General features: G+C 59.2%; 1 protein-coding gene across 1 annotated transcript; it reads right to left on the reverse strand.

The window, feature by feature from the left end:
- Nucleotides 1-1767: 1767 nt before the first annotated feature.
- On the reverse strand, nucleotides 1768-24299 carry Tmem63b (transmembrane protein 63B). The gene is made up of 24 exons (XM_048347690.1): nucleotides 24167-24299; nucleotides 16653-16835; nucleotides 16313-16392; nucleotides 16107-16145; nucleotides 15105-15195; nucleotides 13822-13859; nucleotides 12611-12753; nucleotides 12468-12519; nucleotides 11900-12008; nucleotides 11356-11426; nucleotides 9667-9747; nucleotides 9173-9296; nucleotides 8515-8648; nucleotides 8293-8430; nucleotides 8050-8203; nucleotides 6634-6740; nucleotides 6352-6438; nucleotides 6152-6217; nucleotides 4870-5032; nucleotides 4257-4362; nucleotides 3218-3385; nucleotides 2882-2997; nucleotides 2688-2768; nucleotides 1768-2516 (listed from the first exon to the last, which is right to left on the reverse strand). Exons 2-24 carry the CDS (start codon nucleotides 16809-16811, stop codon nucleotides 2325-2327), a joined length of 2499 nt encoding a protein of 832 aa, XP_048203647.1. The 5' UTR covers nucleotides 16812-16835; nucleotides 24167-24299; the 3' UTR covers nucleotides 1768-2324.
- Nucleotides 24300-24347: the final 48 nt, after the last annotated feature.

A 24347-nucleotide genomic window follows, 5' to 3' on the forward strand; every position in this document is an offset into this window, starting at 1 on the left:
GGATTTCCGGGTTGGGGCACTTTTCAACTGCTGGCGTCGCCTTCTCTCCTGCTTCCCCCTTAGTGCCTCTACCCTGCGATGCCCACCCCCCCCCATCCAGAAGACGGCGGCCACCCACCCCCACCCAGTGGGGACAAGGGCCACTCCGATTAGGCAAAGTCCATCTGAACCCCTTTCTTTCAGTCCCAGGCCTCTAGCAAGGTGTGTCCCCCAACTTGTGCTTTTAGTTGTTGTTGGTCATGGGGCTTGACTATGAGGCTTGGGCATTATCTCTGAGCTCTTTGGTTCAAGGCTAGCACTCTACCACTTTGAGCCACAGTGCTGCTTCTGGTTTTGTGGGGGTTACTACCCGGCCAGAGCTTCTTATTTTGTGTTGGTTACTAGGGCTTGAACTCAGGGCCTCACCTTCTTGCTTAGCTTTTTCCACTCAAGATTTATGCACAACTACTTCTGGCTTTTTGCCGGTTAATTGGAGATAAGTCTCATGCTTTCCTGCCTGGGCTAGCTCCTACCATCCTCTGACCTCAGCCTCCTGAGTAGCTGGGACTGTATGTAAGTGGGAGCTGGTATTTGAACCTAAGCTTGCTCCTTAGCTTCCGCTGCCCCAGGTATAGAAACGAGGGAGTGGACTCAGGCTGTGCGGCCTCCTGTGCTTTCATCATGGAGCCTTGAAGTGCCGGGCTAAAGCTGGGCAAGGTTCCTGCTGGGTAACTCTCTGCTAAGCGATCCCGCTGTGATTCTAGCTTCTACCCTGAGCTGCGTGTGCCTTCTCTACCAGGCCTCCCCGCCGGGCTCGGCCTCCTCAGTGCCTTTGCTCTGTGTGGTGCTGGGTGTCCTCTGGCATTTCACATCCCCAAACACTTGAACGTGGTTCTGAACTCCATAGGCCCTGCTGTGGGGTGCTCCCTGGCGGGTAGGGAGATGGATAGAGGTTGGAGACCAAGGGGCTCTCGGCTGAGCAGAGGCCAGGCCTGAGATCTGTCTAGGGCCACATGCACTGGGTCTAGCCAGACAACACTGGTACCTGCAGGCCCAGACACAAAACAAGCTCTGGGAGCACTGGAGCCTTTGCACAATAAAAGCACCTTTCACCAACTGGCACTGTCCCCTCGTGCTCAGCCTGGCCATCTCCCCACTGGCCCCAGGACCTTGGGAATTCCACGGGGAGTTGGTGTCCTAAAGCTGCAGCTCTGACAGGATGGCTGAGACTAAGACTAAGGCCCCAACATCCATCTCCGTACCCATTGGCCCATGCAGTCTAGTTCCTGGGCCTGGTCTGTGGGTGGGGACGGGCCAGGCCACTGTTGGCGTCTGCCCCCGGCCGGTGCCCGGGCAATCTTCATTCCTCAGGGGTGCAGAGCGGGGCGCGTGGCAGAGCCGCTGCTGGAATGCGGGCTTGCTACATCTGACACAGGCTGCATGGTGCGCGTGGGCAAGTGCATTGCGCATGGAGCAGCGCTGTGGCTCTGGTGTGGGCTGGAGGCGCCCAGGAAACCTCCTGGAGGTGAGCTGGAGCTGGGTCCCGAGGGCGCTTTGGGGAGGGGCCGGGGCACTCCTGGGGACACATGGGGACAGGTGGCTGAGCCTCGTGTTGTTCGTGGGGTTTCTGGGGACCACAGAGGGCGGGGCTGGAGTGGGACAACCTGGGCAGAGGCCCCTTCCACCTTGAGACATGGGGGGTGGGAGTGGGGCCTGGGGAGGGGGGGTCAGAGCGTGAGGTGAGGGGCCCCGGCCTGGGCCCAGGCAGAAGCACAAACTGGACATCAGCCCCAAAGCTTTTCTGTTTTTATTTTAAAGGAAAAAAAAAAACCAACAGTGCAAAAACCCATTTTTCCAGTGTCAGCCATTCCCCCCGGAGCCCCCTCCCCGAGGCTGGGGCCCAACGGCCTCCCACTCCGCCCCCGCCCCTCATGCAGCTTGGGAGGGCTGGGGACTCCAGGTCCTGGGGGAAGGAAGGGGAGGAACTGGGGGAACGACCCCCGTCTGCCCACCCACCCCCCAGGTCTCCAGCCATGGCACCAGGTGCCCCGCTCGGCTCTCATGAACCCTTTCTTGGATGCTACTGGGAGGGGGGCTGATCTGGGGGAACTCCCTCCACACCCTTTGCCCCGGGGCCGGCTCGGGGCTCTCCTCACTGAGGTTGGGGGGCTCCCTCGCTCTCTCCGAGGTGGGGGAGAGCGGTGGAATCCCCACGTTTAAATACCTTAATGAAAGCAGGGGCTGGGGAAGGAAGGGGCTTTAGATCTAATAAATTATTAGCGTTTTAGTGTCCGTGGGGGCGGGGCGAGGGGGCGGGGCGGGGCCTCCAGGGCCCCGCCCTGCCCTTACTGGTGGATCTCGTTCTCTATGAGACTGTCCTCACAAGACTGGAAGTCCGTGTCCGTGAGCCCATCCGGAGGCATCAGCAGCTCCTCATCTTGGGATGAGGAGGATGGGGGCTCGTCCCCTGAGCTCGTGGGAGCCCCGTCCCCATCTCCATCCCCCTCTGAATCCTGCAGCACCTGAGCGATGTATTTCTGGAGGGGAGAGGAGGGGGGTGAGGTGCGGCTGCCCCTCGTGAGTGGGCCTTGCCAGGCAGCAGGTGGGCGGGCCCTGGGGCACCTCCAGTAAATCAGGTCTCCTACCCGGCTCCCCCTGCCCAGCCTTGGGGTTGGGAGGCCTCCCCTGCCATGGGGTGGGTCACTCACCGCAGACTTGGGGACAGCGGCAGCAGTGGGGGGCTGTCCATTGCTTCTGGGACCCGCGGCATCTGTCTCGGTGTGCTCAATCTTGAGAGGCCCAAAACGAGTCAGGGACTAGAGTGTGTCTCCACCGCCGGCTCCGATCGCAGCCAGCCCTCCCGCCACCCCCCCCCCCCCCCAGCCCATCCCCAGGCCCGCACCTTGTAGTTGTGGGCACTGAGGTATTTGAAGTGTCCAAAGCAGACGTGGCAGAGACAGATGACGATGGTGATGACCAGGACAACAAATGTGAACATGGACGTGGGGGCCAGGAACCCTGGGGTGGAGGAACAAGTGACAGGGATGTTGCCCCTCCTTTGGGCCTGCCCGGGGCTCCCTGGAACCTTCGGAACGCACGCTCACAAGCCTACGTGCCATGGCCTGACCAAGACCTCTCCCAGGGCCTTGGCCGCGTGGCCCTCCCGTGGCCTGCTTTACCGTGGCTCTGGAGGAGTGCGTGGCCCCCGGACCCCCAGAGCAGCGGCAGTGGGCCTCACCTGTGCGCATGGTGGAGAAGAAGAGCAGCCAGAAGAGGCAGAGAATGGGTGCGGCCACCACTTGGTTCACGGCCCCTGAGTGGATCTTCTTGTCCAGCTTGGCCGGCAGGTAGGCGTAGTAGAGATTGTACCTGTCTACCAGGTGTTTCAGCAGCATGTACATGAGCCCTGGAGGAAGCCACACGGGCCCTGACCTCGGAACCAGAGCTCAGGGCCTGGGTGCCGGCCTCGGGTGTCCCGGCCTTCTGAGATGGCTGAAGGGCGCTGCCTGCCTCAGGACAGGATGCCACTCTGACCCACTTCCTCGGCCCTGAACCTTCCTCCTGAACCCTCGCCTCTAATCCTACAGCAGAGACCCGCTCCTGTGGAGCAGCAAGACCCCTCCTGAACCTGGCCCACCGCTTGCTAGCCCTGTCTCCACGCAGCGGAGTGCAAGTGAGGGGGGTAGGTTCTACAAGGGCAAGGAGGTTAGTCTGGGAGTCTGGGATCTTAACAGAGAGGGTGGTGAAGGGGTTAGAATGTTCTTGAGAGTAAGTGGAGGCTACTGATGGAGTCATGGTTAAAAGAAAACCTTTTGTGAGCCATTTTCCAAAAGGAAGGCAGACCTGCCCAAGTGACAAGGCTCCTCTACCATGGGACAAACCCCACGGGGCACAGAGCCCGCCCCGCCCGGGAGTCAGAGGTCTTTCGGGGTTTGGAGGCTGTGTCGGGGCGGCGTGTGAGCCGTGCCAGCGGGGCTGTACTGCATCCGGGCACTTCTGGTTGTGCAAGGGCGTCAGTGTGGGTGGTGAGGGCTGGGCGGGTGACTCTGCCCGAGGCCCTGTGCACCAGGCGGGTCCAGCCTGAGTGGAAATGTTTTTCTTCCCCTCGTCCCCTAGGCCGGGCCCCAGACTGAGCCAGGGACCAGGCGGGAGGCCCGAGGGGCCGGTCTCCCAGCCGGGGCCCTGTCCACTCGGGGTGGCCTGCCTTACTAGAGTGGAGCGGGTGAGGCCCTGGGTCCCCCCGAGCAGGGCCCAGGTCCCGGCGCGGCGGTGCCTACCGAAGGGCACGATGATGGGGCAGGTGATACTGTAGGTCATGACCACCGTGAAGACGCACATCATCCAGGCGTAGGCTGCGCCAAACTGGAACTCGTAGGCCTGATGCTGGGGGGGACATGGGCAGGAGGGTGGCTCAGAGGGAAGGGGGCGGGCTGCAGGGGCACAGGGCGGGTGGCGGGTGGCGGCCAGGAGCGCTGGGGCTGGGAATGAGGCTGTGGGCCAAGGATCTGTGTCTGGGGAAGGGGGCGGGGGCAAGCAGGTAGAAGAGAGGGGCTATGGCTGAGAGGTCCGTCAGGCTGACAGGGCACGGGGGGGGGGGCGCTTCTAGGGGTCAGGGCTGGTAGGAGGGGCTAGAGTTGGGAGGATGTGGGGGACTAGATGCCCAGGGCCTTCTTGTGGAGTTAGGGTAGAGGGACCCTAAATCTAGCTAGACTTCTCCAACTCCCAGCACAGAACACTACACTGCCTGAACTCAGGGACCTCCTGGGTCACCTGGGTCAACCCATGGCTATACATCTGAGCACCCTGCCCCCCCCCCAGCTTAATTGCCGCTGCTTCTGGCTGGGCCACCAGGGGCGCTATGCGGACCGCTGCTGCCCCGGGTGGCCGTACCCGCTTCACGTTGCGCCTCTCAGCAGCAGAGCGGGCTAGGCAGAGCCGGATCATGTACATGAGCAGGCCGGGGATGCGCAGCAGGTCCATGGCGTTGCCGATAAAGGCGGAGGCAATGACGTAGTTCACGAAGAAGGCGCCGTTGTCCGGCAGGAACACACACCTGCGGGCACCAGGTGCTCCAGCACTGCACCCCTGGGGTGACCTGGTGGCTGCCCGCTCAGTGCCAGCACCACGGCCCGCCATGCTCTCCCCTTCCACGTTTCCTTCACACGGCTCATCTCCCCAACACCCACGCCCCAGGCCCCACGCATGAACCCAGAGACACATGTCCGTGCTCAAGCACAGCACGTCTCATTGATCCTCAGAGCGTAGACATGGCTGGAGACCGAACCCAGAGGCAGCCCTGGGCCTTGTGTCTCAGAAGGACTCAAGGGGACAGTGCTTAATTAAGCTCACCACAATATCCGGGGTTCAACTGCCTGAGACCTCAGTGGGCCCCTCAGACTCTAAGTTTGTGAGTACAGGAACACCCAGAAGGTTCCTAGACCTTAACATAGCCTGGAGTTATCCACACCCCAAAAACGGGCATCAGATGGTGCTCAGGCCGGCTTCAGAACTCCTTGCTCAGATAGCTCCGAGGGCGGCGGGGCGGGCAAGAACCTTTGCCAATGCGAGACTGGCCTCCGGTGAGCTCAAGGTCCATGCGGACTACAGCGAGCCCACAATCACAGTGGTGCTGTGCCCCAAGTGGCCTCACAGATTCCCCGAGGTGCCCAGGGAACCACAGCTGCACCTTGAAGGAAAGCTAGCGACTTCATGGAGGCGCCCAGAGCTCGTGAGAGCTGCCCCTCCCTCCCAGTGTGAGCCCCCGAGCCACCCCACCCTCCCGAAGCTTTCCGTAGACGCAAAGGCGTCTGGGACTCCAGTACCCCGGGGGGTTCCTGGATCTCTCCCAGAATATGCCTAAGATCTCATTGTTGATATTCCCCCAGTCTCCCAGGTCAACTTCAAGACTACCACAGCGCACCCCAGAAAGTGAGCCCAAGACATGGGTCTGCCGAGCCCTGAATCCACCTTGGGGGGGCTCAGCCTCCACGTGGGTTCCTGAGCGTGAGCTCCAGCATGCCCTGGGGATCTCTCCCAGGTACAGGGCCCCAGCATGGTGGGTGTGATCCCGCAGACCCACGATGTCAGCCCCTTCTTTTCCTCCCCCGCTGGTGGAAGTTTGGTCGCAGTCCCCGTGGCGTGGCAGTGTCTCTCAGGGGCCCCACTCACTCACTCAAACCGAATGGTAGCCTCAGCCAAGAACTTCTTGTCAAAGAGCCAGCGGAAGAAGAGGTCCAGGCTGGAGGGGAGCAGAGGGGAGCCGGTCAGAACGGGGCGGAAGGTCAGGGAAGCCAGGCCTCTGATCTCAAGTCCTTGTGCAAGCAAGCGCCTGGTCTCCAGGTCCCCATCCCCGGCCTGGGGTCCGGCACTCACCTGCTCAGTCCCAGTGAGGGCAGGAGCAGCACCATGAAGATGAGGAAGGTGTAGCACTTGTGCATGGTGGTCCTGTTCTCCCCGGAGCTGGGAGGGCGTGTGGGCACAAGTGAGGGGAGCCCGCCCTGGGCCTGCTCTCCCAGCCAGGACAGCAGGCCCCAACGTCCCCCGGGGAGGGGGCCTCCCAAGCGGGCCCTGCCCCTTCCATGCACAGGGTAAGGGGAGGTCGCGTGGGGCCAGCGGGCACCGGGAGCAGACTCGGGCACAGCGTGTGCGTCTCACCGAGTCCAGTGGGCCTCAAAGAAGGCAGAGTAGTAGACGATGGTGGGAAGCAGGGCCGAGAAGCACCACAGCAGCAGGGTGGGGAAGAACTGGGTGATGATGGGGTTCTGTGGGAGCAGGGGAGGGGTCAGTCAGAGGCCAAGCGGTCCCATGTCACCAGTCCAGACACACTGTCTGTGGTGGTGGCCAGGGCTGCCTGGCCAAGGTGAAGGACTCCAAGAGTGAGCACTTGCTCAACGACTGTGATGGACCAGGCATGCCTGTATTCCCTGTGCATTAACCGTCACCATGATCCGGCTCATTTCGCAGATGCATAAGCAGAGGAGGAGTCTGCAGGATGGGGATTTGGACCATAGCCTGGGTTTCATCAATCTTACTGGCGATGTCAAACGTCCTCCTCTGGACTAAGCTCCGAGGAGGTGTGCTGTGCAGGGGGAGGGGGGCAGGTGTGCTGTGTGTGTGGGGAGGGGGCCAGGTGTACTGGGCGGGGGTGAGGGGGGCAGGTGTGCTGTGTGTGGGGAGGGGGGCAGGTGTGCTGTGGGGGGAGAGGGCCAGGGGTGCTGGGTGGGGGTGAGGGGGCAGGTGTGCTGTGTGGGGGGGGGCAGGTGTGCTGTGTGTGGGGAGGGGGTCAGGTGTGTTGTGCGGGGGGAGGTCCAGGTGTGCTGGGTGTGTGTGGGGAGGGCCAGGTGTGCTGGCGGGGGGGGGGCCAGGTGTGCTGGTGGGGGGGGGGGAGGGCCAGGTGTGCTGGGTGTGTGTGTGGGGGGCCAGGTGTGCTGGGTGTGTGTGGGGAGGGCCAGGTGTGCTTGGCAGGGGGGGGAGGGCCAGGTGTGCTGGGTATGTGTGGGGAGGTCCAGGTGTGTTGTGCGGGGGGAGGTCCAGGTGTGCTGGGTGTGTGTGGGGAGGGCCAGGTGTGCTGGGTGTGTGTGGGGTGGGCCGGGTGTGCTAGGTGTGTGTGAGGGCCGGGTGTGCTGGGTGGGGGGAGGGGGCCAGGTATGCTGTGTGTGTGGGGGCAGGTGTGCTGTGTGTGGGGAGGGCCAGGTGTGCTGGGCGGGGGGGGGGGGCCAGGTGTGCTGGGTATGTGTGGGGAGGGCCAGGTGTGCTGGGCGGGGGGGGGGGGGGCCAGGTGTGCTGGGTATGTGTGGGGAGGGCCGGGTGTGCTGGGCGGGGGGAGGGCCGGGGGGTGGTGGGCTGCCTGCTGTCACCCGGGCAGCCTTGCCTCCTCCCCTGCGCAGGTTCCATGCTGAAGGCTAAGGGTCTGGTTGTTTCTGTCCAATAGAGGGAGGATGGGGCTTAGTCAAGGTCACGGGGGCCCGGGGGCCGGGGGTGGTCGACCCCAAGGTGGCCTCTTCTGGGGCAGTGTGTGGAGAAGTTGTGGGGGTGACCTGGAGGGCCGGGCTGGGCGGGGGTGGGGCTCACATTGAGGTACTCCACGGGCTTGGTGACGTTGAACTTGTCCATGGTGGTGATGATGATGGCGGGGGTGGTGAGGAAGAAGAGCAGGATGAAGAGGACCACGTTGATGACCAGGCAGCGCAGCCACCAGACGAAGCCCCGGATGGAGAGGTGTTCCCTGCGAGGCGGGGGGGGGGGGGGGGGTCACTCTGGGACCGCAGGCCGCCCCGCCCCTCCCGCCCCCTTGCCCCGGGGCGCGCCGCTCACCAGTAGATGTTCTGGGGGTCGGGCGCGTAGGTCACGGTCCAGTTGGAGATGTGCAGGGCGTCGCTGCAGGAGGAGGCCCGCGGCTCCCCGCGGCAGGCGCAGCCCTGGCACTTGCACACGTTGAAGTCCTTCAGGATGCTGCGGTGCAGAGACACCGCGCTGCCCACTCAGCTGACGGCGGTGAGCGAGGGGCTCGGGGGCGGGGGCGGGGCGGGGACTCACATGGCGGTGATGGTCTCGTTATGGAAGGTGACGAAGGCCATGCCGAGAGGCTTCTCGTTCACCTTCTCCTTCTCCCGCTTGTAGTCCTCCTTCAGCTTCTGCTCCAGCTTCGTGTAGTACTCGATGGCCTCCACCTGCCATGGCCCAGGCCAGGGGTCAGCCACTCTGGCCCCGCCCACCACTCGCCACACCCGCCGCTCCCGCTGCTGCCTGGGTCTCTGGACGCAGGGTCTCACGATGTAGCAGGCCCCAAATGCGAGCCTCTTATCTTGGACTCCCAGATAGAGGGACTGCAGGAATGTCCTAGAGCAACTGTCTTCCCTTGAGGCTTTTTGTGTGTGTGGACTAAATCCTCACGGCCACTCGCCTATTACAGATGAGGAAACTGAGGCAGAAAGCGGTAAAGGGACCTGTTCAAAATCAGTCTTCGTAAGTACAGCACAGTGCTGCTCTCTAGCTGACCTAATCTGTGTTGTCAAAACATGGTCACTGTATGGGTGACTAAACGCCAGCAGGAAACTGGGCTTTGAGGGTGTGGGAAAGGTGGGGACCCCTAAGGGAGAGGTCCGGCCTCATCTCTGCAGTCCGGGGTGAGGGGCTGTGACCCACCCGGCCCGCCCCAGCCCTGCCCGGGGCCCGTGGTCGGCCTGCAGGGCACCTGCTCGCAGCCCCGCACCACGCAGCAGCACAGGTGGCCGCAGGGCTTGGGGTTGATCATGGCAGGCACGTTCTCCTTGCTCTGCAGGTTCGTGAAGTACAGCTTTCCGCGCTCGGCCTTCTTCCTGTGGGACCCAGAGGCCGCTCACACACTACCCCCCCCAAAGCCAGGGCCGCCCTGTGCTTGCGTTAGTTCAGGATGCGTGATCTGGATGTGCCCTTAAGCCCAGGGACTCCAGTCCTTCCCATCGTCTGACGTGAATGTCTCCTACTGTGGCCGTGGATAAGTCTTGCAGGCAGGGTAAGGAGTGGGGGCCCCTTTCCTCCGGGCATACTAACTTTCAGGTCTGGCACTCTCCAGACTGGAAGTAACAGGTGTGCTGGGGGGGTGGAGCTTAAATTTAAATCTCCTATGAAAGGCCAGGTAAGGGTGCCAAGTTCCCACGGGGCAGCAGGCGGGTGCCCCGGCATCGCCCTCCCTGCCCAGCCCCGTACCTCTCAGCATCAAGGAACATAAGGCGCGCCACGTTGTAACAGGGCCGGGCTTCCAGAACCGTGCAGTTGGGGTAGGCCTCCCTGAAACACACAGCGGCTGTCATGCCCTGCGGACGCGCAGCCCGATTCACACACAGCCCCAGTGCAGGCTCCCTCTCTGGAACTTGCCTAAGTGGGGAGTGGGGACAGGGGTGTGTGGGGACAGAGTGAAAACTGGGATGTGTGGGGCCTCTCCTGTGCTGGGGAGGTCAAGGCTGTGACCTGATTGTGTGTGTGTGTGTGTGTGTGTGTGTGTGTGTGCGCACGCTGACAGAGCCTTGCACTTTCCCTTAACTTTTTTACTTGAGGCTGCGCCACTTCTGGCCATTTTCTGTATATGTGGTGCTGGGGAATCGAACCCAGGGCCTCATGTATATGAGGCAGGCACTCTTGCCACTAGGCCATATCCCCAGCCCTGACTTCCAGCTTTTTAACTGGTTATTTGAGGTAAGAGTTGGAGTTAAAGAATGTCTCAGATTTATCTGTTGGGCTGGCTTTGAACCATCTCAGATCTCAGCCTACTGAATGGCTAGGATTACAGGTATGAGAGTATAAGCCATGGCTGTGGTGGTCTTCTTTTTTTTTTTTTTTTGCCAGTCTTGGGGCTTGAACTCAGGGCCTGGGCACTGTTGCTGAGCCTCCTTTTGGTCACAGCTAGCACTCTTAACACTTGAGCCACAGCGCCACTTCTGGCTTTGTCTGAGCAGTTTATTGGAGATAAGAGTCTCATGGACTTTTCTGCCCAGGCTGGCTTTGAACTGTGATCCTCAGATCTCAGCCTCTGGAGTAGCTAGGATGACAGGCGTGAGCCACCGGTGCCCTGCTGTGGTCTAATTCTTGTCCAGGACCCAACATCAGGCCCTGATTCTGGATTGACCCCAAACAACCTGGAAGCCTACAGAAAGACCTCTAACTTTGCCTAAGAGTAACAAGAAAATGATCCTGGACGCGACCTTTAACCCTGGCCATAGATGGAGCCCCTGAGCCCCGAGTCAGGCTCAAGGCCTCCCTGGCCAACATGGGACCCCTGATGGCTTAGAGGAAGCTTGCTGGGCTGGGAGAAGCAACCGTGACTTTTCAAGTCTGATAGCTCACGGTTCCCATTCCAATCTTTACAGGGCGTCCCCATCTTTGTTTTATTAAAAAATTTTAATGACCAACTATTAAAACTGCACAAGATAAAATTCTACAGCATGGATATGGAGCCTGTGAGTTGGAGGGAATTCAGAAATTTCATCTGTGGGTGTGTGTCTTTGAAAACGAGCTCCCCCTGAGGGCCGCTTGCTCGGTTTGCTCACTCACAGCTGCTGTTCACCGCCTCCAGCCTTGTGTTTTGTTGGCTGTTTTGGAGACAGTAGTCTCGAGCCTGGATCCTCCGATCTCAGCTCCCTGAGTTGCTAAGATTACAGGCGTGAGCCACCAGCTCCCAGGATTTCTGTTCACTTTTTGTTTTTTAAGATGGGAGAGAGCCTTTTTTAAAGAAATGTTTAAGGTGCTAGAATCCAGGGCCTCTGCAGGTTAGATCTACTTTCTTCCTCTGAGCTACATTCTGAAACATCTCCTAAAAGGGGTTTAGCACCCAGCCTGATGCTAGGCCACCCCGGCCAGATCTCTGGTTGGTTGTGAGGACGCTATGGGCGGCTTACTCACTCAAAGTGCTTCTTGATCTTTTCCGACTCGGCATATTTGGAGATTCCGTTGATGAAGAGTGTCCGCTTTACCTGGTGAGAAAGGGAGGGTTTGCCTTCCTGCGGGAGGCCGCGAGGGCTGGAGGGTGCACACCTTTTCAGGGATGAGGTAGGGGTGAACAGAGCAGGTAGGGGTGGTGGGAAGAGGCCTCAGGGAGTGCCGGGTACAGGGAGACTGGCACACAGCGCCCTGTGGTGCAGGACTACGGGGTACACTCTTGGGCCCTCGGGGAAGTGGCTGGCTTGGGTTTAGAGTGGGAGTAAAGACAGGGGATCATGGCTACGAGGACTACCAGGCAAGATGGTATCACCCCACATTGCTAGTAGGCATGGGCTAGCACAGGCATGAGCCTTGCCTCATGCTACCTTCCCGACCGCCCAGGTAGGGGTCCCATCAGCTGACTGCACAGGAGAGGAAACTGAGGCTTAAGGAGAATGAAGCCCCTCAGTGACGGAGCCAGGACTAGGGCGGCCCGGGGACAGGGGGGGGGGTGTTGCTGGCACACCAGGTCGTCCTCCTTGTAGCGCATCTTGGAGGTGTGTCTCCGCATGCTGTAGACGGTCAGCAGCAGGTACAGGAAGGCGAAGGAGGTGTGCAGCCAGAGTAGATTGTTCCTGGTGAGGAGCAGGGGGGATCTGTGAGGGCTGCCAGCCAGGACCCTCAGCCAACTCCACCTCCTAGCATGGGGGCCTCTCACGGCCACGGCCCTTCTGTAGCCACCAAGGCTTCCGGCACCCAACTCCTGCAGCCCCTCCATCACTCCGGTCCAGTGGAAACAGCCCTAGGAGGTCGGAGCTTCACGCGATACCCAGGAGCCATGGTAACCCCCAGCACCCTGGGCAGCTTTCCCCGCCTCGAGGCTGCCCCTTCCCTTCCCCATGCTAGAGCCCCACGACTGGCTCCCATCCTCACCCTGTAGTTTTGGGTTTTTTGTTTTTTGTTTTTTTTTTTGGCCAGTCCTGGGCCTTGGACTCAGGGCCTGAGCACTGTCCCTGGCTTCCTTTTGCTCAAGGCTAGCACTCTGCCACTTGAGCCACAGCGCCCCTTCTGGCCATTTTCTGTATATGCCTCACCCTGATTTCAAGTTGGCGATGGTGGTTCTCCCAAAGCTGTAGGCATTGTTCTCTGCAAGGAGAGAAGAGGGAGATGGTGGTGGGGTGAGGGTGTGAACTCTCGTACCCCTCGTCTGTCCGCCCTACCCACAGCCTTCACTGACCCAGCAGGTCCCCTGAGAAGTTGACAGGCAGCACGATGCCCACGGAGAGGACGCCCACGACGACCAGGAGCCCGATGATGTGCCGCTGGAAGGACAGGTAGTGGACGGCATCGCCCCCACACTTGTCTCGGATCTCATCATCCCTGCAGGCCGTGGGGGGGGGGGCACAAGAATTAGCACCGGGGCACAGCGAGGGCCACTGCCCGCCCTGCCCATCTCACCCCACATCTACCCTAACGTGTCCCCGCGGCGGGGCTGAAATGCTTTCCAAGGAGGGGAGGAAGAAAGAGGGAGGGAAAGAGAGGGAGGGGAAGGAGGAATGAACAATAAGAAGAGGGGCTGAGGGCTGCCAGGAAGGAGGGAGTAAGCCAAGGAAGAGCCAGCACCAGGGACTTAGCCCTAAATCCTAGCTACTTGGGAGGCTGAGGACTGTGGTTCGAAACCAGCCCAGGCAGAAACGTCTGTGAGATTCTTATCTCCAGGTAAAGCAGCAAAAAGCCAGAGGTGGAACTGTGGATCAAGTGGTAGAGTGCTAGCCTTGAGTGAGAAAGCCAAATAAGAGCATGAGGCTCTGAGTTCAAGCCTGGCACAGGAAGAGAGAGGGGGAGGAGGAAGGGAAAGATGGAGGATGGAGGGGGAGAGAGTGTGAATAGGAGGAAGCAGAGCGGCACCAGAGGTGGGGATGGTGAAAGCAAGGGGTGGAGTGGGTGGGAGGCCGAGTGACATGATGGGAAGCGAGGGGCTCTGTGCAGCCTTTCCGGTGCTGGCTGAGCTCCCAGGGCACGTGGAGGCCCTAGACACAGACAGTGGCAGTGCTAACCTGTCCAAACACCCTTTCTCCGCGCCCGCTGCTTGCCCGCTGGACCCTGGCTGGCTCCTGCTGAGCCGGTGGGCTGCTACCAGACTACTTAGTGCCCCTACCTGCCAGCTGCAGGAAGGCTGAGGTTGGAGGGCCTTCTGGCCCCTGCTCTCAAGCAGTGGCAGGGGTTGGGGGAATGAGGGCCCAGCTGCCCGTCCCCCCAGGGCAGGAGAAGCAGATGGTGGGAAGCAGCCAGGGACCAAGGCCGGGTCTCCTGGAGCAGGGTTATGAGCCAGGCTGGCTAGAGGCACTGAGGCCCTCAAAGCTGGATTATGTAGGGAGATGACAGGTTCTGAAGTTTCTCCCTCTTTCCGCCCCCCGCCCCCCCCAAGCTTGAGGACTGTCCACTTACTTTATCCTGAAGATAGCCGTCAGCCAAGAGCAGAAGCCCTGTGGGGACAGACGGCTCTCAGAGGGAGGCCCAGCCCACCAGCCCATCGCCCTTCTCAAGACCCACATTCCTACTCTCATCGTTACCCCCAGAACAGTTCACATGGACACAGCTCCCACACCTGCCCCTGCCCTGCCGAAAAACTCCAGAAACAGCACAGCCCCACAGGAGGGAGTGGTGGCGAGAGGGTCTCACCCTGCACAAAGAGCTACCTGGACCCTGGAGTCTGGACTGCCAAGTCCCTGCCAAACCGTGCAGTTGTGTGGGTTTGGATGGGAACAGGTATGGCTCGGGGCTTGGGGGAAGAGCAGCAGGCCTCCAACTTCCAACTAATGAAGACAAACTTGGAACATGGCAACCAAACGCAGAGGGGCCTGCGTGCACCTGCCGACCACGTTGCCTGGTTTGTGCCTATGTCTTCTAAATACAGAGACCAGGACTCAGGGTCACCAGGGCTATCGGATGTCTTTCTTTTCGTCCTAGGCCAGCCTTCAGGCAGAGGGTACGAGCTTGTGGGAGGGCTGGGCAGAAAGAACCCTCTCTAACTCGGCTGTCCTAACCCGGATGGAGACAAGGTAGCTCTCCATCACAGCACAGTGGGACGTTGCTGGTCTGGGGACCATGTGGGCACCTTCGGCTAGCAGGGGAGGGAGTCTGTCTTGCCACTTGCCGATAGGAGTCCACCTTGGGAGACTGACAGCCATCTCCTACTGGAGATGCCATCCTAGTGTCTGGGGATTATTTAGTGTTCTGCCCAGGACTCTCACAACAACAGAGGGCTTGGTGGGTGCTGACATGTGTGTGCTAAGTCTGAGGTGGAAGGGAGCCCGCATCCTATGAACTGTCGTGTCTGAGGGGGCCGCTGTCACTCAGCTCCCAGTAGCTTAGCTGACTTCCACGGCCAGCCGAACCTCTAAGCAGCACAACGATCACTGTACATTTTGCTACACAAACTTGATTTCTAAACCCATGTTGAATGTTTGAGGAAGACGACGACCTTGGGGTTAATCAGGAAAAGAGGTGGGCACAGAATTTCACTGTGGCCAACTAAGTTTGGGGTCCATGGGTATCAGAACTGTGCTGGAGACTGGGGCGCAGAAGAGGACCCGGGAGTTCTAGGCCTGGGTGCTTGGCTTGCTGAGAAGGCACAGCAGCACCCTGGACCCCCCAGCCCTGCAGACTGAGGCTGCCTTGGCCCTCTTCCTCGGAGGGGGTGGGCCAAGACACCTGGGGCCAACACTCACATTGTCCCGTTGGTCAAAGTCGACGGAGCTGGAGACAGAGGTGAGGCGCTCGTACCGGTCGTGACTGTCACCGTGCATAGCCGAAGCCACACTGGGAGTGGGGAAGAGGAGAGGTCAGAGTGGGGTGGGAGGGCAAGTATGAGCCCTAGGGTGGTAGGTGTCAGCACCCTGAGCTCCAGGGTCACAGAAGGCACAGAAAGCGCAGAGGCTGAAGCAGGAGCGCCCCCCCCCCCCGCCCTCAAGCACGCCCCTCCCCTTCAGGGGACACCGATGCTGGGCAGTGGGCCTTAGGGGAGAGGTGTCTTCATCACTGCCCTGACGGAGGCTGAAGGGAGAATGTTAGAGAGCCCTGCAGTTCCACAGTGGGCCAGCAGAGGGCATGGGGGAACAACAGAGCCAACGTTACGCAAAGGGCGATGGGGAGGTGAGGGGAAAAAATGGGGACCAGGAGGACTCAAGGAAATGACAAGGCTGGAAGACGTCTCCTGGGCATGGCACCACCCTCCCTGATCCCCAAGCCAGCAGCTGCCACAGCTCCAACTCCAGTCCTACAGACACAAACTACGAGGCCACGGGGAGGGTCCTGGGACAGCCCCCCTCCCAGGCCTCCAGGAGGAGCGAGCTGGGAACCCTGGAAGATGAAGGACTAGCTGTTAGGGCGTGAGAAGCTGTTGGTGACGCCCAATCTTGTCTCTGCATGATTGCTCTAAGGCCTGGGCTGTCCTGGGGGACGGCCCCTCCCCTGCTGCCAATGGGGCCATGAAGGCAGGGCACACGGGGAGGGCCTTCTCTTAGGCAAGGAGCCAGAGGGGGAGGAGTGAGGCAGAGACAAGTTGGGGAGCCCCTGCTCTGCAAAGCACACCGCCTGCGTTAATCTGAAACAGGAGCCTGCAGAGAAGAAAACTGCAAAAAGAAACCAGCAACTTGGCACGTAGAGAAGAGAAGCGTGAGAAGAGGAAGAAAAAGAAAAAGGAAGGTGGTTTAGTGGGAATCGGGGCATACTATTCCTGTTCCACTCGGTCCCTCTCCTGCCGACGAAGCCTGGGGACAGAGAACACACAGGGTTAGCGGGGGCGGGGGGGCAGGAGAGGGTTTCTGAGGACTGGGACTAGTCCCTCTCATCTCCCACCAAGGAGATGGGAGAGGGCGGGCTTGCCTCTGTTCCTGAGCAGCGTGGAAGGTGTATGTGTGTGGTAGGAGACCCGTACCTGTCTGCATCTGTCACCAAGGCCAGCCGCCCATAGTCCCAGGCCACCTTCCGGAGGATGGAGAATAAGAACAGCAGTGCCTAGGGGAAGAGGGGAAGTGGCAGGTAGAGACCTCGTACCTGACGTCAGGAAGTGTGCGTGTACGTGTGCGTGTGTGTAAGGCTGGGATGATGACGGCTTAGGTGAACGGTAGGTTGGAAGGGCTAGACAGCAGGGACTCGTTACATGGGAGCCTGGGAAGTCGGGGTGGGTAGGAGAGTGGTCAGATCTGGAGGTGTTTGCCAGGGGCGTGCAGGACACAAGTGCCAACGGTGGGGGACAGACGGCACATGGCACTCACAAGGAAACACATGAAGTCGAGAGCCAGCACAGTGGGGACGCCCCCGAAGGGCAGGCCTTGCAGGACTGTGCTGCGGATGCGGGCACTGTAGCAGTAGTCCTTGGGGTTGCTGTTGTTCAGGGCTGTGGTGCCCAGCGTGGCCAGCAGGAAGGGCAGCATGGCTGCTACTGCTGCATGGTCCTCCTGGGAGAGGGCAGAGCAGTCAGTGGGGCTCCCCCCCACCCCCTGACAGCCAGAGCAGGGTGGCTGTTGGGAGGGGAGGGCAGAACACCAGGCAGCCTGGGTGGGTGGCAACTCTGGCCTGCAGAGATAAGGGCCTGAGGAAGTCACATGGATTCACCGTCACTGTTCTCTGGCTGTGACAGCACCCGGAGTCTGGGGCACTCGGTCCAGAGCCAGGCTAGCACTGGAGAGACTGGGTTTCCCAAAGCTGGAAGGTATCTGTGACTTCTACCCCCCCCCCCAAGCTCCCTCTCTGATTCTGTCTCAGGCAAGGGACAGAACAGAGCCTAAGGGAAGGCTAGCCTTTCATTCCTATTAGAAAAGTGGCATAGGAGCCAGGGTGTGGCTCCGTGGTAGAGTGTCTGCCTAGCATATCCGAGGCCCTCCCCCCACCAAAAAAACCCCACAGGAATAAATTAATAATAAGCAAACAAATGAACCTGCATAAATTCATGTGCTTAAGTGCTTTCAACTCTGTATAATTGGCTTCAAAACAGAACTCTATCCTCAGAGCAGGGGTCCAAGGATGGGAGCAGTGGAAGTACAATAAAAAGCAGGACTTGTGGGTTTGTGCAGCCTGGCTGGCCCCAGCCACTCCTGCTCTCCCCATCTTTTTTCCCTGCCATAGAGTAAGAAGGGACTACACCATTCCCTTCCACCTTCCTCCTCTCCAACTCACTGTACAACCACAGGAATGGTAATAGGACTACAACTCCCAGAGTGCTGTGCTCCTGCCTCTGGAGCAGGGCAGGCTGGGAACACAGTGCCTCCCAGCCAGCTTTTCCACTGGCAAAGGAAGGGAGAGTGGGTGGTGGCCTCTAACCCCCCCTAAGCCCCCAGAAAATTGGATACTGCCCTTCAGCTAGGTTCCTGCCATTGCCACAGTGCAGGCAGCTGGGGTTTGCAGGGAACAACTGGGCTATGGAAGTGCTTGGGGCAGAGGTGAGCTGGGGGCCCTGGGGAAGCTCCCAGGGCAGGAACAGCAGCGCTGCCCCTCCCGTCCTATTGGGGGGCCCCTGGGGCCCCTTCTGCTGACAACACTGAACCTCTGCCTAGGGGCAGGGAGGGTCCCCAGGGAAGAAAGACAACCAGACAAAGAGAATAACAGACGGAGAAGAGGTGGCTGCCGTTTGGAGGAAAGTGCCCCTTAGCCCTGGGGTGACTCAGGGTTTCTCCAGCCCACCAAGCCTGAGTTTCGCCCGCCCGCTCCCTAACATGCAACCACAGGGTGAGAGGCAGGAGCTTGCCTAGGGAGCAGGAGGCTGAGGTTGTCTCCCTGGGTTTCAGGGAGTCTCTACAAAGCCTGGCTTAGGAAGGTCCAAGGAAAAACTGCCCTGTGCATGCCATACCTTCTTCCTTCCAGCCCGAGCTGCCTTTAAAAACACATTCATTTAAACCAGCTCACACCTGTAATCCTTACTACCCCAGAGGCTGAGATCTGAGGGTCAGGGGTTGAAGCGCCAGCCTGGGTAAGAAAACTGGAGAGACTCTTACCTCCGATTAACCAGCAAAACGTATGGAAGTAGAGGTGTGAGTCAATGGTAGAGCGACCACCACCAAAACACCATTGATTTAGTAACTACAGCAGGTAGCATTATTTATGAAGTGCTATGGTTTCAAGAGTAACATATACATGACTGCATTAATCCTTGGCCACACAATGGGCTAAGTGTTTCTCTCTCTCTCTCTCTGTGTGTCTATGCATGGGTATGTGTATATGTGCCTGTCCTAAGGCTTGAACTCGGGGCCTGGGCACTGTCCCTGAGCTTTTTTGCTCAAGGCTAGGGCTCTATCACCTGAGAGTCTCATGGACTTTCCTGTCTGGGCTGGCTTTGAATCTCAATCCTTAGATCTCAGCTTCCTGAGTAGCTAGCATTACAGGCGTGAGCCACGGGTGCCCAGCTGTTACTACCTTTTCTGTTTTTTTCAGTTGTGGGGCTTGAGCCTGGGGGGGCCTAGGTGCTGTCCCGGAGCTCTTTTGCTCAAGGCTAGTGCTTTACCGCTTTGAGCTACAGCTCCACTTCTGGTTTCCTGGGAGTTAACTGGAGTCTCACAGACTTTCTTACTTGGGCTGGCTTTGCACCTTGATCCTCAGATCTGACTCCTGAGTAGCTAGGATGACAGGCGTGAGCCACCAGTGCCCAGTTTATTGCCATTTTAAGATGAAGATACAGGGCTCAGAGAGGTTAATTAACTCTACTCTCACTGCTAGTCAAACAATAAGATTCAAACCTGGGTTACCTTCTTTCCAAAGCTAGAAGGCTTTTCAGGGTACTGGATGACGCATAGTACAGGGCTGCAGATTGTGGAAGCTTTGTGCAGACTATGGAAATTGCTCACTGCGTGCTCTCAGGCCAGAGGACACAGGCACTGGGGCGTGTGCTGGTGAGGTGTGCAATCGTGCGCACGGGAGCGAGGTGGCTGCCGGCAGGTGGAAGGAAGGAAGGGAGCTGTTGGCCTCTGAGTGGAGGTGTTATAAGTGGGCCTGTCAGGAGCCTGGCATGCAAACAGGAATGTGAAGAACCTGGGGCATCAGGGCAGGCGTCTGCTAAGAGCCTGGGGCACCAGGGCAGGTTAAAGGGCCAGAATGGAGGGCTCTAACTAGCCCCTTTCTCAATCCCCGACTCCAATTCATACTGGAAATCTCCACAGCTCATTCCCACCCCTGGTGTGTATCTTCAAACTCTAAGGCTCCTCCAGGCCAGAGTGCTCCCTCCCCTCACTCCACTCCCACCCAGTCCCAATCTTCCTGCTCCTGAGGGAGGGTGACCGTTCTGGGAGCACCTACATGAAATGGTGCCAGCCGGGAGGGTGAGGGTCTAGCCGGATGCTTGGTAAGTGAAGTGACCAGCCACCTTCATTGAGTCACGGGGCTATCCCCTCCACCTGACCCCACGCACCGAGGAGGAGGCCGGGGCCTCGGAGGGCGAGCTACTCACATGGCGGTCACCGCGCCGGCAAGGGTGGGGGGGGGCGGGAGTCTCTGCCACCGGACCGGGTTATTTCAAACTCTTCATTGTGGGGGGCGGGGCTGCCAGGCTGCTTTCAGGGCAGCTGTCCTGGAAGCTAGCACTGGGCATTGGAGGGGCAGGATAACAGGGGGCCAGTTCCTCCATCCCATGCACCTAACCCAGCTGAGCCCACACTGAGGCTTGAAGAGAGGTGGATAGGGATGGGATTTCAGTTCAGCTAAATTAAGTTTGTAATTTACCATTAAAAGAGATTCATAAATGTCAAAAATTCTTCTATGGAGTTACTGGGGAAAACTTAATTTAGGCCTCGGGTCATAGGAAGGCAGAGGGTGGAGATGCAGACTAACTTTCTTACTGTGTTACCTGGGCCTCAGTCTTTCAATTGGTAACAGAGATAGATACTAATGTCCTAGCCTGCCCATCTTGATTCCAGAGACAGAGAGAGAGAGAGAAATATATCCACATGTAAGCATAAAAATTATATATACATATATATGTGTATGTGTGTGTATATGTATGTGTGTATACATGTGGGTGTGTGCATATTTGTATTCGTCAGTCATGGGGCTTGAACTCAGGGCCTGGGTGCTGTTCCTGAGCTTTATCACTCAAGGCTAGTGCTTCTATCACTTTGAGGTACAGCGTCACTTCCAGTTTTCTGGAGGCTAATTGGAGATAAGAGTCTCATGGACTTTCCTTGTGTGGGCTGGCTTCAAACCACAATCCTCAGATCTCAGCCTCCTGAGTAGCTAGGATTACAAGTGTGAGCTACCAATGCTTGGCTAAAAGTAAGATTTTAAAAATGCATTTATGGGGCTGGGGATATAGCCTAGTGGCAAGAGTGCCTGCCTCGGATACACGAGGCCCTAGGTTCGATTCCCCAGCACCACATATACAGAAAACGGCCAGAAGTGGCGCTGTGGCTCAAGTGGCAGAGTGCTAGCCTTGAGCGGGAAGAAGCCAGGGACAGTGCTCAGGCCCTGAGTCCAAGGCCCAGGACTGGCAAAAAAAAAAAAAAAAAAAAAATGCATTTATGGGCTGGGAATATGGCCTAGTGGTAGAGTGCTTGCCTCGTACACATGAAGCCCGACGTTCTATTCCTCAGCACCACATATATAGAAAAAGCCAGAAGTGGTGTTACGGCTCAAGTGGTAGAGTGCTAGCCTTGAGCAAACAGAAGCCAGGGACAGTGCTCAGGCCCTGAGTTCAAGCCCCAGGACTGGCAAAAAAAAAATGCACTTATCAAATATTTAATGTGGGGGGGGGCATGTGCATGTTACTGGGGCTTGAACTCAGGGCTCGAGTGCTTTCCCTTAGCATTTTCTCTCAAGTCTGCTACTTTACCACGTGAACCATACCTTCATTTTTGGCTTTCTGGTGGTTAATGGGAGATACAAATTTCCTGCCAGGGCTGGCTTCAAACTGTGATCCTCAGATCTTAGTCTCCTGAGTAAAAATTACAACCATGACCTACTGATGCCTGGCTTGTTTTTTGAGACAGGGTCTTGCTACACAGCCCAAGTTTCACACTTGAAATCTTCCTGTCTCACAAGTATGTACTTTGAAACTAACTCATAGGTCACAAGTACGGAGAAAACAGTGAGGTACAAAGAGGGTATATACATAGCCTGAGGTCATATAGCCTATCTATGGCAGGTCCCCAAATAAGACTCATGAACCCGGCTGGAGTTAAGCAGCTAACCACTACACTTTCCTGCCATTTCCACCAGGGAGCCGAAGGTGGCCAGCCACTGCTCAGGGGAAATGCCACACCCCTTTTATAGCTATTTGCCTTTCTTCTTGCTTAGAGCACCAAGCTCCTGTGCTCAGATGTGGAGTTTGTAATTTCCATTCTGAGGCAGGTGTAACTAACAGGGCAGTGTAATCTGGTGGGCAAGGGCACAGAGGCTCTAAGATGAGACATGCATGTCATTTGTCTTGGGCAAACTAATCACCTAGGGCCTCAGTGCTTCCACCTGTAAAATGTGGACGACAACCCGGTGGTAGGGTTGTTTTAAGGAAAAGATGGAAAGCTCTTAATGTTGTTCAAGACATAATAGATTTTACGAAACAGTATTAGCTACACAGGAGGGTGATGTCTGAGGATCACAGTTTGAAGCCAGCCTGGGAAGGTAAGTCCATGAGATTCTTACCTTCAATTAGCCACCAAAATGCCAGAAGTGAAGCTATGGCTCAAGTGGTTTGAGTACCAGCTTTGAGTGTAAAAGCTAAGGGACAGATTCCAGGCCCTGAGTTCAAGCCCCAGTACTGGCACAAAGCCAACCAAACAAAAACCAAAAACAGTTGTCAATAAGATGTGGAACACAAGGGGCTGATTTAGAGGGGGAAAGCTGGTAAAAACAGAAGTAAAAGAAAACACAGGCTGGGCCCAGGTGGGTGGCTCACGCCTGTCATCCTAGCTACTCAGAAGCCTGAAATCTGAGGACCACAGTTCAAAGCCAGCCCAGGCAGGAAAGTCCAGGAGATTCTTATTGCCAATTAACCCCCAGAAAACTGGAAGTGGCACTGTGGCTTAAGTGGTAGAGCACAAGCTTAGAGTGAAAAAGCTCAGGTACAGTGCCAAGGCCCCGAGTTCGAGCCCCATGACCTACAAACATCATCAATAACAAGAACAACAAAGAAAACACAGACTCTAACATGGCAATAAGATAGGGCAGAACTCTTGTTTAGGCCTAAGAGATTATATTGTGTTAGGGACTATTCTGAAACTCTCCAAAAATATCCCTTCCACCTGCAGCAGGCTGGGAGATGAGGACACCAGGGGGAATGCTATGCCGGCATGGGTCATAAGTTCAGCCAGAGAACCCATTATTGATCAACTACCAGGCAGAGTGCCAGGCTCTTTACCTAGGTAATAATTGTTTGATCTCCATTCTAAACCTTGTAAGCAGTCAAGAATATCCACACTTTTAAATGCAAACAGAGGTTCAGACAGGTTAAGTAACTTGTCAAGGTCACACAGCTAAATCATGGCAGAGCTAGAATTTGAACCCAGGTCTTTATTACTCTGCTATACCTGGAGGAAACTAGTCTGATGTCCCCAAGAGGGTTCTTAGCTACCTACCATTCGCCTTCTGCTTGGTAACCTCCCCACCCACTTGCCATTCACCCAACCAAAACTGCATTGGGGGAACTGACAGCAGGCCCTGGCATGTGCCACCTGGGGCATGCCAGGGCCTGGGCCCTCCGGTGCCCCGAAGGCCAACCCCGCTGCCAGCACACCTTGCCCACCTTGCCCGGGTCTGGCGGGCACTCCCACTCCCCTCCTCCTGCGTGCCGGGGAGGCAGGGCCGCGGGCCCCTCCTGAGGAGGAGCCGGGCTCTGCAGACCCAGGGGAGAGATCAGGGAGTAGTAAGTAGTGCGGGGTGGGGAGGCTCCAGTCCCCTAGGTCGCTCGAGTCAGGTGTGACCCGAGCGGGACCCGGGCGGGACCCGGGCGGGACGCGGCACCGAGCCCCAAGGGCAGCCGGCCCCTCTGACCTCTCCTTCCCGCTTCCCAGGCGTCCTTTTCTCGCCGGGGAACACGGCGGCGGCAGGCTCCGGGACCGTCCGTCCGCCCGAGGCGGTCAGGAGCGGCGGGAGGGACAAAGCGCGCCCCCTCCCCGGCGGGGCCTGAGCTCCCGGGGGTCGGCGCCGGCCCCCGGCCCCTCCGCGCCCCCCGCCGCAGGCCCCGCGGCGGGAACCCGCGGCCCCGTGCGCGGCGCAGGCAGCGGCGCGGCGGAGGGAGGACCGGCTCCCGGGGCCGCCGCCGCCGCTCCGGCCCGAACGCTCCGGCGGGGGGCAGCGGCGGCCCCGGCCCCGCACCCCGCGGCCCCTGCCCGGGCCCCAACCTTATCCCGGCCCCGGAACCTGAGACACAGAGACCCGGGGCCCCGGACTCGACGGCCCGGGGTCCCCCCCCCTCGGGGGCGGGGGCGGCGGCGGCGCGGGCGGGGGCGCAGCGGGACCGCGGGCGCCGAGGACCCGTGCACCGGGACGGACGGCCCCGGCGGGGAAGCCGAGCGGCACCCGGGGGCCGGGCCGGGGGTCCCGCCCCGGGCGGCCTCCGGGAGCCGGGGGCGGAGGCCGGCGCATCCCCGCTCCGCCGGAGGTGGGGGTCGCGGGCCCCCGCGGGGCTGGGGAACCGCTCCGCGCGGGAACAGCGCGCGGCGGCCGCGTCCCGTGGGCCCGGGCGCCGGCGGGTCCCGCGGGACGCTGAAGGGAGGCGACGCGCCGCCGAGCCCGGGTCCCCCCGCGGCGGGCGGCGGCGGGGACCCCCCGCCCGGCGGGGCGAGGGGCTGGGGAGGGGTCGCGTACTCACCCCCAGCGCAGACTCGGCTCCGGCTCGGAGCCCCGGCTCGGGGCGGGGCGGGGCGGGGGGAGGGGAGGGGGAGTCGCCGGGCGGCTCGAGCTCGGGGCTCCTGCGGCGGCCGCGGCCGTGTGTGTGGGGGAGGGGGAGCGGGCGGAGGGAGGGCGGAGGGAGGGGCGGGGCGCCGCAGGCC

Source organism: Perognathus longimembris, chromosome 6 (assembly GCF_023159225.1).
Source record: "Perognathus longimembris pacificus isolate PPM17 chromosome 6, ASM2315922v1, whole genome shotgun sequence".
NCBI lineage: Eukaryota > Metazoa > Chordata > Mammalia > Rodentia > Heteromyidae > Perognathus > Perognathus longimembris.

Excerpts from the sequence above, each read along its gene's own strand:
- Tmem63b (XM_048347690.1), bottom strand. The coding sequence starts at position 16,811 with ATGCTGCCCTTCCTGCTGGCCACGCTGGGCACCACAGCCCTGAACAAC. Across the intron at positions 12,520-12,610 it reads CTTCTCAGGGGACCTGCTGG|AGAACAATGCCTACAGCTTT; the intron begins GTCAGTGAAGGC and ends CTCTCCTTGCAG. Across the intron at positions 6,218-6,351 it reads CCCTCACTGGGACTGAGCAG|CCTGGACCTCTTCTTCCGCT; the intron begins GTGAGTGCCGGA and ends GCTCCCCTCCAG.